This window comes from Anabrus simplex, chromosome 1 (genome assembly GCF_040414725.1).
Source record: "Anabrus simplex isolate iqAnaSimp1 chromosome 1, ASM4041472v1, whole genome shotgun sequence".
In the NCBI taxonomy this organism is placed as follows: domain Eukaryota; kingdom Metazoa; phylum Arthropoda; class Insecta; order Orthoptera; family Tettigoniidae; genus Anabrus; species Anabrus simplex.
Genome location: NC_090265.1, coordinates 871926897 through 871946753, shown reverse-complemented (window position 1 = coordinate 871946753; position 19857 = coordinate 871926897). Strand labels below are relative to the sequence as shown.

General features: G+C 37.9%; 1 protein-coding gene across 9 annotated transcripts in view; it reads right to left on the bottom strand.

Annotated features, from left to right (window-relative positions):
• RhoGEF2 (Rho guanine nucleotide exchange factor 2) overlaps positions 1 to 19857 on the bottom strand; it is a 1252673-nt gene that overhangs the window by 728616 nt on the left and 504200 nt on the right. For all 9 annotated transcript variants that reach the window (XM_067136513.2, XM_067136515.2, XM_067136508.2 and 6 more), the window contains one exon: positions 11435 to 11531. In XM_067136513.2, coding sequence (XP_066992614.2) covers positions 11435 to 11531 — 97 coding nt within the window. The remainder of the gene's footprint in view (positions 1 to 11434; positions 11532 to 19857) is intronic.

Sequence of the window (19857 nt, the reverse complement as noted above, 5' to 3'; positions counted from 1 at the left end):
ACATTTACACTGTTTTAAACTCTCAGATTAGGCACACATTCACTCCTGTTCCCTTCACAGGCAGGCTCATCTTCCATTAATTCAGGTAGATTTTCATGGGAAGCATCAATGAGGTCCTAGTAGAATTTAAGGCTCTCCATTTCTTGCTATTCCATTCTATTGTTTTTTCACTAGGTTGTCTATGTCTATTAGCTTCTCTTTTTTCACTTCGACACCATTTGGAAGAATATTGTTTCCTAATCTCTTTCCCTTCTTGAGAATACTTTTAGGGATATACAGATCAGTGCTAAAAAGAGAAAGATGTTCACCTATTCAATACAATAATATTGCTGCACGAATTAATGTAGCAACATATTTAATATGTTATGGGATCAGTTTCGACATATGTCCATGTCATCATCAGCCGACACATATTAAATATGTTGCTACATTAATTTGTGCAACAATATTATTGTATTGATTAGGTGGAACATCTTTCTCTTTTTAGCATTGTAATTATTAGTTCAATACGGATCAGTGATGAAGTTTTTAACTTTAAATATATAGATCAGTGCAGTAATGTGCTTCACCCTGAACTGTAACTCCACTGCTTGTTTTTCTCAGTATTATTCTCTTGATCTGACGTGAAATTATTTTAACAGAACAATCTTTCATGTTATTAATATATTTCTTAGTAATTTAAAAATATGTATGTGATCTTACGACCTGATAAACCTCTGTGAAATGAAACCTATGAACTATTCATGTGAGATGGACGAGCAGTTTCAATGGCTCCTGTGGACTTGGCAGTTCTTGCTTGCCATGACCCGAAGGACTTGGCGGTTATTGCTTGCGCACATAATGGCGTATACAGCTTCAAAATGTCAGAAATTGGACTTGGCAGGTTTTGCATATTATGTCCTCAAATCTACAGAATCCTCAGAAACAGCCTCATAATCGATCACCGTATATTATCAGAAGCATAACAAAGCTACAAAGACAAATTAATATGATTTGTACAACAAACAATGTCACTAGAACCTTCAATGAAGTGGAGATTGTTTTTGTTACCTCTAACATATCACAATTCAAATATGTCCATTGCTAAAGATAGGCTCTTTAATCAGATGACTAAAATGCACATAAGTCTCTATGTTAAAAGTTAAATACTATAACAAGAAGGTGTTTGTAAATAGCAAGCTCCGGAGGATTCAGAAGGCAGCGAATGAAAGTAGTATGACCATTTTGTGCTGACAGTATTTTATTGCATTTGGAAGTTTATTAAGCTCTTTCATGGTATTATTACTTCATATTTTAATAGTTTTACATTAATTTTCATATCATTTAATGTTATTCTAGTGATTCTTAAGGTTTTCTAGGGTAATTTTGCAAGGTTTAGGAGCTATGTCCGTATGAGTCTTCTTGTTTACATCCTAGCCACGGAGTGAATTTAGTGATAAATTACATATTTTGATTAATATTGGTGGTCTTAGGTGGATTTGTTTGATGATGTGATTTATCGGAGTTGGTGAGGGTTTGTAATTTTGATATTATTTTATAATATATCATATCCATTTAGTAACAACCTATTGTAGCCATAGCACAAGTTATTGATGACAAAGAGGTAAACCTTTTTAAAATCAGCTGAGTAATCTTGTAAGTTACTACCAATACCCTATATTCACACTTGCACCCTTTTTCAATGAATATTAATTCAAGAAAACAACAACCTCCAATGACATCAACAGCTAACACAAGCATTACTGTAGTTTGTAACTTATGTGGACTAAACATTCCACGTGAAATTAATGTACACCAAGCTAGAGCCCATAGATATTCTAAAGATTACTCTATAAATAAGGGCAGTAATTTGTGCCTAGATACTGTGAAAGTAAGCAACAGTGAAGAATGTAAACTATGTGGATAGACGTTCACTACTCGTAGAATCAACAGCCATTTAGCTTGAGGCATGGATTATCACAAGATTCAGTGAAAAGTGATAATGCACTAGATTTCCAACACACTAACCTTACACAATCATGCCTAATACAAAGGCTATTTTTCAATTAAAGACTAGTTGTCGTGCCTTTCAGAATCGTTCTTATGCACATGTGCACTGACACCCAGCATCCTTGTGCATGCACACACACTTTTTGCCACGTTAGTACTGGGTTGTTGCTTCACAGTGTGCAATGGAACTCATCAAGGTGAGACCCGCTGCATGTGAGACACGGTCAGTTATTCCATTCTTGACAGCAAGGAATATGGCACAAGATCTGTGAAATGTATGGGCCCAACACTATGAGAGATGGAAAAGTCCATAAATAAGTGGATAAGATCATTCAAGGTGGGTCAGGAAAATGATCCTGATGATCCATGCTCTGGTCAGCCCCTCTGATCAGCAACGATATTTTGTGTGAGGTTGACTCACACCACCCTTCGTGCAAACAAACAGTTCACAATACCCTCATTCCTGTAGATGGGAGCGGTAGAATACATCTATGGTATCTGCTGCCTGTCATAAGAGGTGACAGAAAGCGGAAAAGGGGCTCTGAACCTTAGAGTGTTGGGTTGGCGACCGCAGGTCCCCTAACTGAGTCTGACAATGCTTCTACTTACTTGTGTAAGGCTCCTCACTTTCACCTCTCCTATCCAATCTACCTAGGTCAACTCTTGTTCTTTTCCGACCCCGACAGTATTAGGTTTACGAAGCGTAAGGAGTTTTTCATTTTCATGCCCTTCGTGGCCCTTTCATTATTATTTTTATTATTATTTTTTACAAATGGCTTTATGTCGCACCGACACTGATAGGTATTATGGCAACGATGGGACAGGAAAGGGCTAGGGGTGGGAAGAAAGCAGCCGTGGTCTTAAATAAGTACAGCTCCGCATTTGCCAGGTGTGAAATTGGGAAACCACGGAAAACCATCTTCCTGCCAACAGTACGGTTTGAACCCTTCCACTTTTCTTTTGCTAATACCTCCATTCTTTGAAGGGTCAGAACTCTTCCTTTCTCCCTTCTGATTAGTGTTAATAGAGCACGGTTGCCCAGTTGTACTTCCTCTTAAAAACAATAATCACCACCACCACTCACAATATCTTCTCTGTCACTTCACGTTCATTTCTCTACAAAACTGTGCGAGAAAAGTTGGACTGCAGAAAGTTATACTATTAGTGGATTCCAAAGATGCTGACTGAGAAACACAAAATGAAGAGATGTGCCAGAGCTTTGGCATTTTTGACCAGGTACCATGAGAAAGGTGATGCGATCATGAAACAGCAACCAACAGAGTTGCGACACACATCATCTCCAGCAAAAGTAAAATTCAAGCAGAATTTCTCAACTCGCAAGTTTATGGCAACTGTGTTTCTGGACAGATGTGGTGTTCTGCTAGTGGACTTAATGACACCAGAGACGACAATCAATACAGCTGCGCACTGCAGAATAAACCAACAGAGTTGCGACACACATCATCTCCGGCAAAAGTAAAATTCAAGCAGAATTTCTCAACTTGCAAGTTTATGGCAACTGTGTTTCCGGACAGATGTGGTGTTCTGCTAGTGGACTTAATGACACCAGAGACGACAATCAATACAGCTGCGCACTGCACAACCTCGATGAAACTTAGCTGCGCAATGCAGAATAAACTCAGCAGCCTTCTGTCTGCCAGAGTGTCGTTGCTTCATGATAACACAAGACCTCACTCTGCAGCTCGAATGTAAGCTCACACTGAATTGCTTGGCTGGAAGCAATTCAATCCCCCTGACCTTACACCTAATGACTAGCATCTCTTCCTTTATCTGAAAAGGTCCCTCACCTGCAAGCATTTCCACATAACAATGGATCAGATAGGATTCTCTTCACAGGCAGCAGACTTGTATGATGAGGGTTTACCAAAACTTATCTCACAATATGACAAATGTTTGAACAAAAATGGAGACTGTGGAAAAGTAGCCGAATGTGTGTCGAACTGAATGAAATATAAATCACCCAAAAATATTTAGTAATTTTCATTTCATTGCAAAACAGTCCTAAGATAGCCTTCGTAAATTATAATACAGCCACTAATATGACTGAAACAACGATCACACCTGATGCAGAGTCCCAGCTCCCCCATGCAAATATAGTCTAGATACACCACAAGACCTTGGTACATGTCCACATTGTGGAGAGCAATATAAATCTTTTAGTATACACATAAGCTGGTCACATCCAAGTGAACACAGGGATATTCTAGCAGACGAATTCTTTAGAGAAAAATATGTGAAAAACTGCTCAGCCATCACGATCTACAGATCACAAATATTGACCGAGACAAGAATCCCCACGAGGAGGAGTTCAACAAATGGTCATTTACTTCTATCTTTCCTGAATATGAAGATTTTAACCAAGCAGTTCATGATTTTTCTAATTTGCTAGCCCAATTAATAAAATATCTCTGTATTACGTGGCACAAAAAAGAGCAAAGGAAACTATGTTAGGACAAAATTATAAAAAGTAATTAAAAGCCCTATATGGTCATCAAGGAGGATTCGACAGGAAAGAAAATATGAAAATTAAAAGTTGTCCCTAAAACATGTGTTTCATACACTTATGAAAAAATCCAGTATGAATACCACAATAAGCAATGGAAAGCTGCCAGGTATATCACGCACGGAAATAACCTGTCTCATAAAGACAGTAAAAATGCAATGTTTGGATACCTTTATGATGAAGTTTCTAATGATAACAAATTCGTATTTTTTCCAACAAAGGATCAAATATTATCGTATTTAAATGATATGATCCTCCAAATAACTTATGACGATGTACTTCATACTATTAGTGTAATGAAAATCAATGGCTTCACCGGGTCCTGATCGAGTTCTTATGAGATCATTAAATCATAGTAAAGTTGTAAGTATTCTGGCAGCAAATTACACAAGAACAGCAAGTTCAGGGATTCTCCTACCTTGCCCAAAGGAAGCAAGAACAACTCTCTTTGCCAGCTGAAAAGCTCAGGCAATAGAGTGTTGGCCTTCTGAACCCACCTTGGCAGGTTCGATCCCGGCTCAGTCCGATGGTATTTGAAGGTACTAAAATATGTCAGCCTCGTGTCAGTAGATTTACTGCCATGCATAACTCCTGAGAAACAAAATTCTGATATCGCGGCATCTCCAAAAACATAAAAATTTAGTTAGTGGGATGTAAAACCAGTGACATTGAATTGAACAATTCTTATACAAGAAGGTGGAGATGAAAATGACCTTTCAAACTTTTGACCTATCACAATTTATGCACTTTTAAGACCACAAGTATGTGCATTTTAGGACTAATTTCTTAGGATATTTAAAACATGGCTTATTTAATAAAATCATCAGGACACAGTCACTGTTGAAATATTGTATGAATCTTAAGTCTTATCTTAGAGCACATAAATTTTGCTCAGGTATGAAGTTTCTAGTGAGATTCTGTTAGAGGTTTAAATCGTATTCAGAAGAGCAAAATATACATGTATACGAAACAAATGCAAAACTGCAACTTACTAGGTAAGAGTGCATTGATAAAATACTCATCAACGAAAGAAAACATAGCACATATTCTGAATTTTCAGATAAGACCTTCATAGATGGAAGATATATCATTTATTTACATGTCAAACAATATTCCAATTGACAGTCCTCTATCAACTTCAAACACAGCAGAACTGGAGACAACCACTTCCTCAATGGAAATGACACTTCTCATAACTGTTAACCCTCTGATAAATAATGGTTTATTTTGCACTTTAATTCTATATACACTTCACTTTCATAAAGCATAACTGAAACCTAGGATTTTAATTCATTTCATGAAAAATATTTTAACCTTATTACCATTGACGCTTTCATGGCCCATACTTATACTGTAGACATGATATAGGCTTTTAGGCTTATGCCATGTCAAGAGAATAACATGAAGTTCTTTACGTTTTGCAGATTACTCTGCGTCTTCAGAAGAAAATTTCAAAGTTCTCTGCAAAACTTAAAGAATTTCACCTTATATTCTTGACACGGCACACGCCCAAAAACGTATATCATGTCTATATTTTAGTCTTCATAATTTTTAAAACAATACCTTATTTCCCAACGTGTAAATCAAGCAAGTCTTTAACTAAATTAGATATGAAAGTCACAGTAGACTTCCCATAGAAAGAAGTTGGTCACTGCCAAACAGGCACTTCCATGATTTGAGACATACTAATTAAACATATGATTATTCATAGCGACCAAAAAGTACACAACTGAAAGATGTTGGTCATTCTAATAAATGTGTTATAATACAGGCATTCAATTATTTACTTTCTTAACAATTTGTTTTACGTCGCATCGACACGGATAGGTCTTATGGCGACGATGGAACAGGAGTGGGAAGGAAGCGGCCCTGGCCTTAATTAAAGTACAGCCCCAGGCATTCATTTTATAAGGCTGAAAGTGAAATTGGGTAAGAAAAGGCCTTATTTATTAACCCTCAACTGGTATCATACGTCTGTGAGACGGCTGAAAAATTTTCCAAGGCCATCCCCTCTCCTTTCCTCAGTCTACTGCTTTCTTCCCTTGTGTATCTCTTAATTGGAGTGTTGTTTCCCTGCAGGGAAGGTGATGTACCGCTTGCTTTGTTTTACCTTGAGTAAGTGCGTAGTAAACTTATCGTGTCGTCTGACAGACGTATGATACAATTTCCGTGACTATTGTTCACGAATGACGTTATTCAGTATTGAGTGTTTGTGATTATTGTGAGTTAGTATAACACTGTTGTTACTTACAGTGCGTTTAATTCCTATAAATAATAATGAAGCCACAATCAGGACCATCTCGGCGAGTTTTATGACCTAATGAACCAAACTTTGAACTGACATTCTGCATGAACTGCCTGAATTCTTCAAGGTTCGTAAAACGTGCTACTTCTGCGATCCTAAACTGAAAAGGAGAACGAAGTACCCGTGCGAGAAGTGAGGAAAACCGATCTGCTTGGAGTGCGCCAAAAAAATCTGCTGAGAGTGCTTTGCGGATAAATGAATGAACGTATGTGGGTGTGTGAAACATTTTTGAAGTCTAACATGTTTTTCTATATATTTTGAAAATCATAGCTATATCTGGACACAAAATGTTTTGAGTTGTAGTTATATACATGTAAAAATAAGGTAACATATCCTGTGATAAGGAAAATTGTGCTTCCTAACAAACAGTGACTTTGAACCTTAAAATTGAAATTTGTGTTTTGAGTTTTCCAGTAATTTTATGTTTTATTTGTTTGTATGGTTTTTCTATAACTCTGACATATCAGCAAAATGATCACAATAATCATATTGTCTAGATTGTTTAGAAAAACAGAGGCGTCTACATTTTTTGAGCATCATTCTAATATTTTATTATTTTTTTCTGAATTGTAATTTTTTTCTTCTACCTTTTGCACTGACATGTTTGAAAACATATATTTAAAGGGATTAAGTTGAATAAATAACAAAAAATTAATAACACATTGTTTAATTTAAAAGTAAATATCTGGAGTCTGATAGACGTATGATACCAGTTACGTTACAAACATAGATACCAGTTGAGGGTTAAAGCACAGAATATAGAAATCAAAGATTACATATAGACAAGGGTAGTTTTCCCGAGAGAATATTTTACCAATATCAAAAAATAAGTAGGGATTGCACTTCCCAAAACATTAACATGCAGCATGTTAAGGTACTGGGACTATAAACCAAGTAAATTAAGAAAGAACCTAACATGTAAAGCTTGTAAAATGAAGTACTGAGAGAAGTCACCACTAACTAAAATGAAAAGCTATCTAACAAGATCTGCTACTGTGTACCCTTGCCATCTGCAAGAACCAGCAGTAATGAATGAATGAATGAATGAATGAATGAATGAATGAATGAATGAATGAATGAATGAATCACTGTTCAGTTTATCACACAAGAATATGCCATAATCAATTTTACTAAACTATTATCATGGCCACAATGTCATAACTTACGTTTTTGGAAATGCCATTGTTAAGAATGAGAAGAAAAAGAAAGGGAAATATTAATATAATACAATCAAAGAGAAATCTCTGTCACAAAACTATATAATATTTACTACTGTAAAATCCACAAGTCTCATTGTAGTCCTTCTGACAACTAAATGTTTACCTGATGTCTATGCATTACATTACACTTCAAAGTTATTTCTCAAAGAAAGGTGATTCTGAAGTTTTAACAGTCTAGTAGTATGCAAGACTTTTTACATCAAACTTACCAGTTCTACAACTTGCTTCATAAGAATGGGAATTAAATGTTTCTCTGAAGATCATCTGAGTCATACTTCTGCGAACTATGCAAAGAAAGTGAACCATTTTAAAACTAAAACATCTCTAACAGATGTGCAGTTCTACCCAATCTGTAATAGCATAAATAAGAACTGTGTATCATTCCCACAATTATATTAAAAGTCTTTTCATAATGGTAAATTATAACCACCATCCTCATTAACTGACATCCAGGCCAGGAAAATATTCCTCTGTGGATCAGTGTAGAGAGTTGGCCTCTGAATCTCAAGCAAAGGTAACTCATAAATTAACTATTTACTTATTTTTATCTACTAAGTCAGTTGCAAACAACAGGTACTATGTACACAGATAACTATTTCACAATAACATCTATTTCTCAAAAAAAAAAAAAAAAAAAAAACAGTATACTGCAATTTGATGAAGATTTATTTCTAACTGAGCTTTCAGTCTGATAAATGTTGGCACAAGGTTCTGACAACCAAGTCACAGCGCAGTAACCATTATGACGAGTACAGAGTAAAAAAAAAAGGTAGCAACCCATCAGAAGGACATTTCATTGCTTTCAAATCTTGTAAAAGAGAATAGCCAGACAGATTATAAATATGATGAACTAGGCAAAGAAAAGGACAAAGATTATAAAAAGAAAAACATTATTACATTTGCTACCTGGAATGTTCAGGGAATCTCACACAAAGATGATCAAATGGATGACATTCTCTCACAAAGAAAGATATCTTTATTTTAAATTCAGAAACAAAAAGAAAGCTTCAGAGATCTAAAGAGACAGTAAATTATTTGCAGATTTGCAGGGGGGTTGAAAGAAATACTAGAGCATACAGATGGGTGTGATGCTCATGGTACACAAAAGATTAAGATCAAGAACTGATAGCTACATTTTTTGGTATGAAAGGATCATCCAGTTAAGACTAAAACTATCTCGAGGCTATGTTACAGTTACTGAGGTATATGTTTGAAAGAAAGTGACAGATTCTATAATGATCTGCAAGAGATAGTAAATAAAATTAACAAGCAAGATATGGTATTATTAGCGGGTTCACTTGAATGCCAGAGGTAAAGAGAAAATTTAGAATACCATCGAAATGCATGGGGAATCAACCCATAATATTAATGGAACAAAATTAATAGATTTTACTGTCTTCAATCAGTTAGAGATTATAAATACAACATTTCTACACAAAGACAGCAACAAGTACAACTCGTCTGCATGAAAGCAAAAATCAATTATTAACTACATCATTTGTAACGGAATTGGTCTTGGATACACGAGTCTATCAAGGCTGTGGATTGGATTAGTTGCACCTATTTGTCCGAGGCCCAGATGGCTCAAGAGAAAGATACAAAGAATACAAGAAATTGAAGCCTCTTATAAGGTTAATCCAGTGTAAAATAGCTATACCAGAACAGATTCAATAATCTTACCCAAATGACACCAGTTAGTGACATCGTGGAGGAAGAATGGTCTAATTTGTGTTCAGTCGTAAAACAGTCTGGTTTGGAAGTTTCTGAGTTAAGAAGAAATGGCCGAGGAGAGAGTGTTTATGAATCTAGGATGAAGAAATTGAGAAAACTTCTTTCATACAAAATAAACACATATAAAAACTGTTTGTCAACTGGTAAATTATGATAAAATACAGCATTACTGTAAGAAAGCAAGCAAAACGGCAAGCCCAGAAAAAGCCCAGAGAAAGTTGGTAGATTTTGTTTCACATCTAGAGACTGATACAGCAAGACCACAACCACAGACCTTATAAACTCCTGAACTGAATAATGATGTGAAGGCCGGCATACCTCTAAAGAAGTAGCTCATTCATTTTCAAAGTCTTTGGATGTGTTCAAATGTTGAGCCATTTATTCTACCAACATCATCTTCTGAAGAACTGGAGCTAGTACTCAGAACACTTAGAAATGGAAAAGGATCTGGGGAAGGACCATTACAGAAATGTAATTGGGAATGAACAACAAGGATTTTGAAAGGGAAGCTCATGTGTTGATGCCTACTTTACTATGAAACTTTATATTATTCAAATAATCAAATGATCCTTTCAAGTAAAGCTTTCTCAGATTTATAAATTTAATTTGGAATGGAAATAGACAACCAGAGAACTGCCAAAATGCAACGGTTATTCCTCTTCATAAGGGAAATGTGAAAGATTGTGGAAATTGTATGGGAATGGCTATATATACTCAATTCAGGATGCAAAATTTATGCTAATACTGTCACAGAAAAATTACTCAAGCATAATAGAAATGTAACTGGAAATGAACAATAAGGATTTTCAAAGGGGAGCTCATGGTGGTGGTGGTGGTGGAGGAGGTGATTTTTGTTTTAAGAGAAAGTACAATTAGGTAATCCACTCTCGCACATAAAACAGATGACGAGATCAGCAGTAGTCATATCATCAGCTAATATGCGTTCAAGTGTTTCCTGCAGGCTGAGGCTCCGTCTTAGGCCAGAGAGATTGGCGCATTCTGTGATGATGTGGGCCACAGTAAAGTCGGCACTACAAGAACACACTGGGGGATCTTCCCTCTTTAGGAGATAAGAGTGCGTAGATTGTCTATGACCTTATGTTGATGTCTACTTTACCATGAAACTTTTAATAGAAAAATGTAGAGAATTCAACTTGGAAACTTGCACAGAATTTGTTGACACTACACCTAGGAATCTGGGCCTGGTAATAATGATTATGATGATGATGATGATGATGATAAGGATGATCAGATTCTCTGCATATTCATCTGAGCCAAAGAAATCATAGCTTTTAAATCGTCATAAATTTCCATAAACTGCTTGCCTTAATACAGTCTTACAATTAAATGGTGTATAATAGTATTATTTTCTCTTTTCATTAATTTATCTTGAACAATACTTAAAGGAACAACTAGAAAAAGAGAGAACTGGGACTAATAATTAGACATACAAACAACTAAAAAGAGAGTGAGTTTAATGGTCTTTTTGGAAACTGTTATAAAAATAAAATGTATAGAAATTACCGTCAATATAATAAATCACAAGAATTTATAGATGTTTGAAATGAAAATGACAATTGAGAACAGTTAACGGCAGCAGCACGTAAGACTGGGTCCAATTATGAATAATATATTTTTGATTTTTTAAAATTGAACAATTCCTACCTTCAGCTGGTGTCAAGTTCTGCATGCTGAGTGGATCAGGACTCGATTTTGTACGATGATGTGTGTGGTGGCCTGGGACTTGTTGAGGAGCTGGTACCTGCATAAACAATGTACAAAAAACTTTGTTGAGTATTTTAACCAAATTTCTTTCACTAAAACTGCAACATTTGCATAATATGATGTGCCGAACATAAACTTTGGGAACCACTAGAATACTAAGATATAAATTCTGCTTATTTCTTTAATGAAGTTTAATATCAGGGTGCAGCAAGAGGAATCTTATTATAAATGTATGTGGACAGTCTTTGTTTCCCCTAATGGTTTACCACTACACTAACTCACATAGGTTTCCAGCAATGATGGAATGGAAAAGGAAAGGAAGCATTAAGGTACAGCCCCAGTAGGCCTATCTGCCTGGCATGAAAATAGAAAACCACGAGAAATCATCATCAGGGCTACCAATGGCGTGGTTTAAACCCACCATTATGTGTTTGAAAATGATGTTATTTGAAATGTTAAGCCATGCTGCATTATGAAAGTTTGGTAATAAAATAATAGACATCACACCGACAGCACTGAAAAATTACTGAATACCATTGAAAACAAAGGGGAGACTATACCAGGTGGTCCACCAGCCCTTTGCAATCCAGTTTTATGCATCCCTTCTCATTTACTACAATTCTGAAAGACATCGGTCTCTCCCTAAACCGCGGTAATATAACGAGATGTGCGTTTACAGGCTAGAAGACAGCAGGAACTGCGAGCACCACTATTAACTCATTATGAGTACCTTAAATGAACCCATAAAACAGGTACAAAATGCAGAACACAAACTTTAAAACAGGAGGTGAACGCAGAGACAAGGAGCACGGTACTGTATAGGTTGAGACGTGGGCACCGTAGGTCAAGTGCCGCAGTACCTCACATGGCAGGCAGTGTCCGAGGTAGGAGGTTCGACCCCACATAAGAATTTTTTTTTTTAACAGCCAGTTGCTTGGGATGTGGTAAGGTTGCATACTTGATAGCTTCCAAGGACTGATTTGTTTATTTGACCCTGTAAAAGACCGTACGTATCGTTGCATTGGGTATGGTGCTGGGTTGGACGAGAATGAGGAGATGATGGTCTGTGGTCAGTTAGATACGTTGTACAAGTTCCAAGCTTCGTTGATCACAGGTAGGGCAAAGTAAGGCCTACGCCCCATTGGAACGATGACAGGATGCGACGGCAGGTAAGTATGTAGCCCCGCGAACTCCCCTCCTTCGAAGCAATTCACAACACAACGTTTATTCACTGCCTCGAGATGTATTCCAGTGACGAGTATGTGGATATGCAACATATCTATAGAGACGCTAGACAGAATGCATACCAGGCACAACGCCTGTACTAAGAACACTATCCAGATAGACGACAACCGACGGGCATGACATTTCGGAGTGTGGAAAGACACCTGCGGGATACTGCATCCCTGGGAAGGACACTGCCTGTTTGAGATCATCCCGTGACGTCTGCTGACAATGAAGAGGTCGTGTTTGACGCTAACCGGCGTAACCCTCATACTTACACATGGGCCATTGCACAGGAGACGAACATCAGCCGAGCGTCTGTTAGTGGATATTGCATACCACCGGTTTCACCTGTGCCATCTGCACTTACACCAGGAGCTCCATGGTCATGATGGTCAAGAACAGTGAGGTGTGAATGTATGGTGTGGAATTATGGGTGATCACCTCATCGGTCCCCCATTTCTTTGAGGGCCATCTGACCAGCCAACACTATCTGCGGTTTCTCCAAGATGAACTACCATCGCTTTTGGAACACGTGCCACTCCTTGGCCGCTGCAGGATGTGGTTTCAACATGACGGAGCTCCACTGCATGCAGTGGTGGTCGTCCAGAACCATCTCCATGCGACGTATCCTGATAAATGGATAGAAAGTTGAAGACCTGTCCCCTGGCTCGCCAGATCGCCCGATCTTACGCCCCTGGATTTTTTTCTGTGGGGCCAGTAAAACAACTGGTATATGTACAAGAGCCGGCCAGTCCTTGTCACCTTAGACAGCTCATCACTTAGGCATGCCGATCCGTTTTGCCAGAGATGTTGCAACGGGCCAGACGGTCCTTACAACATCGCACACAGCTATGTGTCGACCATGGAGGTCGTCAGTTCGAGCAGGTGTTGCGTTAAACGGCATGGATTCCTGTCACATGTTTGCTGGCCTCTTATCAACCCAGCTCCTTAACAGCGGCCCTTTTCAGGGCCAAATAAATCAGTATGTGAAAAATACTGGTATTAAGTATACAACCTTGCCACATCGCAGGCAACTGGCTCTAAAAGTATACTTGCATAGGACTTGATCCTTCTAACCCTCGATTATTATCAACTATCACACATCCTACCGCGCACTAGACATGTGAGTTACTGCGACACATATGGACGGCGCCCACTTCCTAGCCTATACAGTACCGTGCTTCTCGTATGTGCGGCCATCCCCTGTTTTAAAATACGTGTTCTGCGTATCTGTACTCGTTTTACGGGTTCATTCGAGGTACCCATAATGAATTAATAGTGGCGCTCGCGATTCCTGCTGTCTTCTAGCCCGTAAACACACATTTCGTTATATAACCCCGGTTTAGGGAGAGGGACCGATGTCTTTCAGAATTGTAGTAAATGTGAAGGGATGCATAAAACTCGATCGCAAGGAGCTGGTGGACAACCCGGCATTTAACCCAATATAAGTATTTTCCTTAAATTTTCAGCCATGTGCCATTGAAGAGACTTTTACACAAAACAACTGAACCAATACTAACTGCTGAATTCAGGTTTGTTTTAAATATATTTGTAATACTCTTCTGTAAATCTATACCAATTACTTCGAAAACAACTCTTTGGTACATTCTGTTGCTTTTAAAGTGCACTGAAGCTACTACACAGTCCCTTCTACAAGACAGAAAAAAATGAATTTTGCACCACTGTTACACTCAATTCAGTTTATACGTCTTGCGTTAAATATTTCAAGTTGTTTAGAATCCTGACTGCTATCAAGTGCAAAACTTGTTCAGCTGGCTCATCACAGTGCTTCCAGGTCCAATTCCTAGTTCTGGCAAAGACTTTTCATTTGAATGAGGTTGTAGGATGGACAAATGTTATGCAACCTGATCTAAGAAAAAAAATAAGGTATCTGAAATGATAGTTGTCTTAAGGAGCAAAACAGAATTTATCAATAAATAATCTAAAAAGATTTCCAATCCTACAATGAAAGACGTATAGTAAAATATTGGAAAAGTAAAGATTAGCTAAGCTTTGCAAGTTAAAAATGTAAAAAAAGCCTGGCTGAAAGAGGTCGAGCAAGAAGAATTTAAAAATACTAAGCAAACGTGTAGCTTTACATGACCGTTGATATCGTAATCAGAGCCACCAGAGCTCCAGTTTTACGTGGAATCAGAACCTCTGTGATGAAATTTTTCATTTCCTAAATTCCACATTCATTGCCTGCAAAGCTAGAGACGCTGCCACTCGGCTACCTCACCCGTTATAATAAAAAATAAAAAAAAAAAAAAAAAAAAATCGAACTAGGTCCAGGAAAATGCACACTCCCTGGCAGAACATCATAGTTTCTTCATTGCGGGCAATTTATCCCGACGATGATAGGAAATGAGGACTGCAAGAGTTAACTGCGAAATGATGGCATGGAAGCAAAGCGAAATAGTAAAGATCTAGCCGGTTATGTGAATGATGTTGAATGATATTTGTCACAAATGGAAGATAATAATTGCTTTTATTCAAATAAAATCTCAAATCGGAGGTTGATTAAGAAATAATACGAAATATTTTATTTTAGAGAATACATACATTATTGCCTTACAACTACTATTTCAGCTACGTCGCAGCGCTTCCGTGTTTTGTTTGTCTAACACTGTCGTGTGTGATGTCTTTGCTCACTGAAGTTCTTTGGTGTCGTTTTATTGATTTTTCTCATTCGATGTAATTTGAAAGGCTGTCACTTAATGTGCCCTAACTGATTCATTAAACGATTTATTGGTCCAGGGATCATGTTATTTTCCTTTAAAAAATATATATGTATTGGTCCAGGATTCATGTTATTTTTCTTTCAACAAAATACCAGCGCTGGACATATAAAATCGATGTAATTTGAAGGACCCTAACTGATTCATTAACGATTTATTGGTTTCCTTTTAAATATAAAGAAGTACCCGTTCTTCGTACGGGTTATCAGAAACTGGCTTTAGTTACTCATACTATCGGTGTGACTGACTTCATTAGATATTTATATCACTGGTGTATTTTCTTAACTACGTAGAAATTATTTGTCATGTTTGCAATTATAGTGTATCTTCTTCTTCTTCTTCTTTTCTTCATGGGGCCTCTAAATATTAGTTCCTAATTAGCGTCGACCTCTAAGATCTGCTACCATGTTTTTCCTTCATTCCCACCTAGATATACCTGCTCTCTTCACAAAGCTGCAGGTTCAGTGTAGGTATACTTTCGCCAGATAGTACCACAAATATAAATATTATTGAATGTATTTGTTTGATCCGACATTTCATAACTATTACACATGATAAAGGAAATACGCGATGCATAAAAGAAACCACTATAATTATCGAGAATTATAATTCTCAAGGCTTGTCACTCATGTCGCACATCATATAATGAATCTGAGTATAAATGGTGAGAAATTTTTCCAAGTCATGGGCGCACCATCTTGACAACTGTGTACAGTATATAGGTTTCGTGGTTACAATGATCGTAAAAGTAGACCAAAATATCGGCACTAATAACATCAGTGATGCTACTACTCCATGATTTGATAGAAAATAGTTTAAACTATAGGTAACAGACTCCGCAAAAATGCTGAAACCTAAGCCAGTACGTAAAAACGGAGGCCCGTCGGCAACCGCTGGTCGCTGTACTACGGAGATCTCCAGGGCTATTATTTTTATACTTCACTCCCTTTCCATCCCCGCCCAAAGAAGTGCTATGAGCGTCTTACACAACCGTTTATTTTTTCCAGATAGTAATTCACATGTGTATGGTCATATGTGTATGGTTGGCAGCTATACCCAAACGTACATGCATAATCTCGCTGCTGTAGAATCCTGGAGCTGACGTTGCCATGGTTGCGGCCGTTCGTTTCTTTATCCGGTTCCTAGAGCAGAGGTAGTGTGGTTACAATATCTCCATAATTGTTGGTTTTAGGGCCTTAAAACATGGTTTTCGAATCCGAAGGGTTCACCGAGTTTTGTTCTTTGCGTCAAGGTGCTTAAAATGAGCTTTGTCTCGTCCTTGTACGACAAATTCGATTTCGCTTATATTAGCCTATTATTTTAATATTTTTATATCTCCCCCATCGCCTCCCTCAAATTGTTTTGAAAATAAAATACAGCCGATATTACTCACTGGCAATGTAGCTTTCTACAGGTGAAGTAATTTTTAAAATCGGTTCAGTAGTGTTTGAGTCTATCCGTTACAAACAAATATACAAAATTTTCCTCTTTATAGTATTAGTATAGAAGTATAAATTACATCCCTACGCATACGGTTGCCGTCAGGAAGGGCATCCAGCCGTAAAACAGGGTTTAATCCACATGTGCGACACAGTTCGCACCCGCATCCTCACAGGTGTGGGTAAAGCGATAGAAGAAGAAGAATATACTCATTTTTTTTAAAAAAATCACCCGCTTTTTTATTCTTTTCACCCCCTTAAGTGGATTTTCCAAAAAGAATGTGTTCATTTTTAAAGGAGATTCCAAGTACAAATTTTAAAGTCTGTAACATCATCTGTTTTGAGATATATGTATCCTCATATAAATAATACAACTCCTTCCTCACTTTCTTTCACCCCCCCTTCCCTTAAGTGGATTTTCTGAAAACGAATATTTGTGTTCTTTTATTTTCAAAGAGCATTCCAAATATCAATTTTCATGCCTGTAAAATGTTAAGTTTTGGGGATTTATTGTCGATAATTTCGCTGCTGTAGAATCCTGGAGCAGACGTTGCCATGGTTACGGCAGTTCATTACTTTATCCGATTCCTATAGCAGGGGTAGAGTGGTGCCAATATCTCCGTAACGGTTGGTTTTAAGGCCTTAAAACATGGTTTTCGGGCCCGTCAAGAGGATTAAATTGAGCTTTGTCTCGTCCTTATACGACAAATTCGATATTTTGCCTATATTAGTCTATTATTTTATCCACCCCGTGCCCCCCACTTCGAACTGTGCTGAAAATACAATACAGCCCATGTTACTCACTCGCAATGTAGCTTTCTATAGGTGAAGAAATTTTTAAAATCGGTTCAGTAGTTTTTGAGTCTATTCGTTACAAACAAACAAATTTTTCCTCTTTATAATATCAGTATAGGTGTGTGTGTGTGTGTGTGTGTGTGTGTGTGTGTGTGTGTGTGTGTGTGTGTGTGTGTGTGTGTGTGTGTGTGTGTGTGTGTGTGTGTGTGTGTGTGTGTGTGTGTGTGTGTGTGTGTGTGTGTGTGTGTGTGTGTGTGTGTGTGTGTGTGTGTGTGTGTGTGTGTGTGTGTGTGTGTGTGTGTGTGTGTGTGTGTGTGTGTGTGTGTGTGTGTGTGTGTGTGTGTGTGTGTGTGTGTGTGTGTGTGTGTGTGTGTGTGTGTGTGTGTGTGTGTGTGTGTGTTGGTCCAGGGATCATGCTATTTTTCTTTCAACAAAATATCCGCGCTGAACATATGAAAAAAAAAAAGAATTCACTGACCTATAGCACTCCCATTCATCGGTGCCAGCCCTGGACCTCGAGAAGGAAACAAAAGACGGCGCGAGCAGCGGAATGCAAGACATATGGACAAAGATAATGAGAATTCACACACAGTCGCTTGCTCGCCGTTCGGCACGACAGTTGTGTGGTAGTAATATAGTGTGCGGCGTGTTGGTTACTGGTGTTCTCGAGTGTGTGTAGTGAGAGTATAGTGCGCTATTGCTGCCTCCAGTGGGGGGCTTATGCCCCTCACAGGCGATCAGTTAATAGTGGATAAAGAAATCGAAGTGCATATGGATGATGAATCCATTGATAGTGGGTCTTCAGAATCTGGTACTCTAAACCAAACCAAATCAACCACCAGTGTTCAACAAGGACAAACCCCATTAAACAAGGATCTTTTAGCGTAGTGCGGCACCCCCTTCGAACATTATACCTGAGTGTTATAATAAGTTTCATTATGGTCCTTACATCGTATTCGTGGAATCAACCGTGGACAAAAATATAGGCATATTACACCCTATGGCTCTCGGACGAAGGTTTTATGAACAGGATTTAAATATAAAATCGCTGCAACGAAAGGGCAAAAATCGAATTCAAGTTACATTTCACACAGCAGTTCAAGCTAATGCCGTCTTACGTAAACCAATGTTAGGGACGCTGAAAGTCAAAGCATACATCCCCTCTTCTAATGTTCTCCATGTAGGTATCATACGCGGGGTTGACGAAAACCTCTCAAACGATGAAATCCTTCAAAAACTAGAAACGACAGTACCTATTAAAGCAGTCCAACGACTTAACCGAAAACTCGTACAAAACGACACAACAGAGCATCTACCTACAGGATCAATCAAGGTCATATTTCGTGCTCAAACTTTACCACAACAAGTAGCGTTGTACAAAGTGTACTTAGACGCAGAGCCCTTTATCTTTACACCTATCAGATGTAGGAAATGTCAAAGATAAGGACATACGGAAAAACATTGGAAGGCACAAAATCATAGATGTGGTAAATGCTTACAACAGCATGCCACTAATCAATGTACGGAACAATTCAAGTGTGCATATTGTAAAAGGGAACATTTAACAGGATCTTCAGAGTGTCCGGGACAAAAATATCAAGTTCAACTGAAAAAAATCACGAGTACAGAATATATTTCATTTGCTGAAGCGAAAGCCAAAGTAGCACTTCCAGTTTATTACCCGGAACAAAACCCTACACATTTCCCTCCACTATCTCAGGAGATTACTCCGCCTCCTACAGAAAATCCGAGAAAAAGGAAGTTTACACAGGTAGTAATGCATTCCCAGCCTCCTGCGCCAGCGCCAGGATACGATGAAAGGTGTTATATGTCAATTAATCGTAACGAAAATACCCCTATAGAAAAACTTCCTTCTCAACCTAGTACGTCATCAGCAAATGTGACAGTGCAACCTACTACATTCACCTCACAAAATCGAGTTAACAGAGATATGACGGCCTCACAGGCTCCGATATTCCACCATATGAAAGAACATCTTCAAAAAGAAATCCAGCGAATAATTCTATTGTTAATTCAATCTTTGGGAAATGAGCCCCAACTCACTCACGTAACATACAAATTACGGGATCATATAGCTAATATTTTAACCGTTTATGATCAACATTCTTCAATGGAATGTTAGGAGTGCAATTCCAAAAAAGCA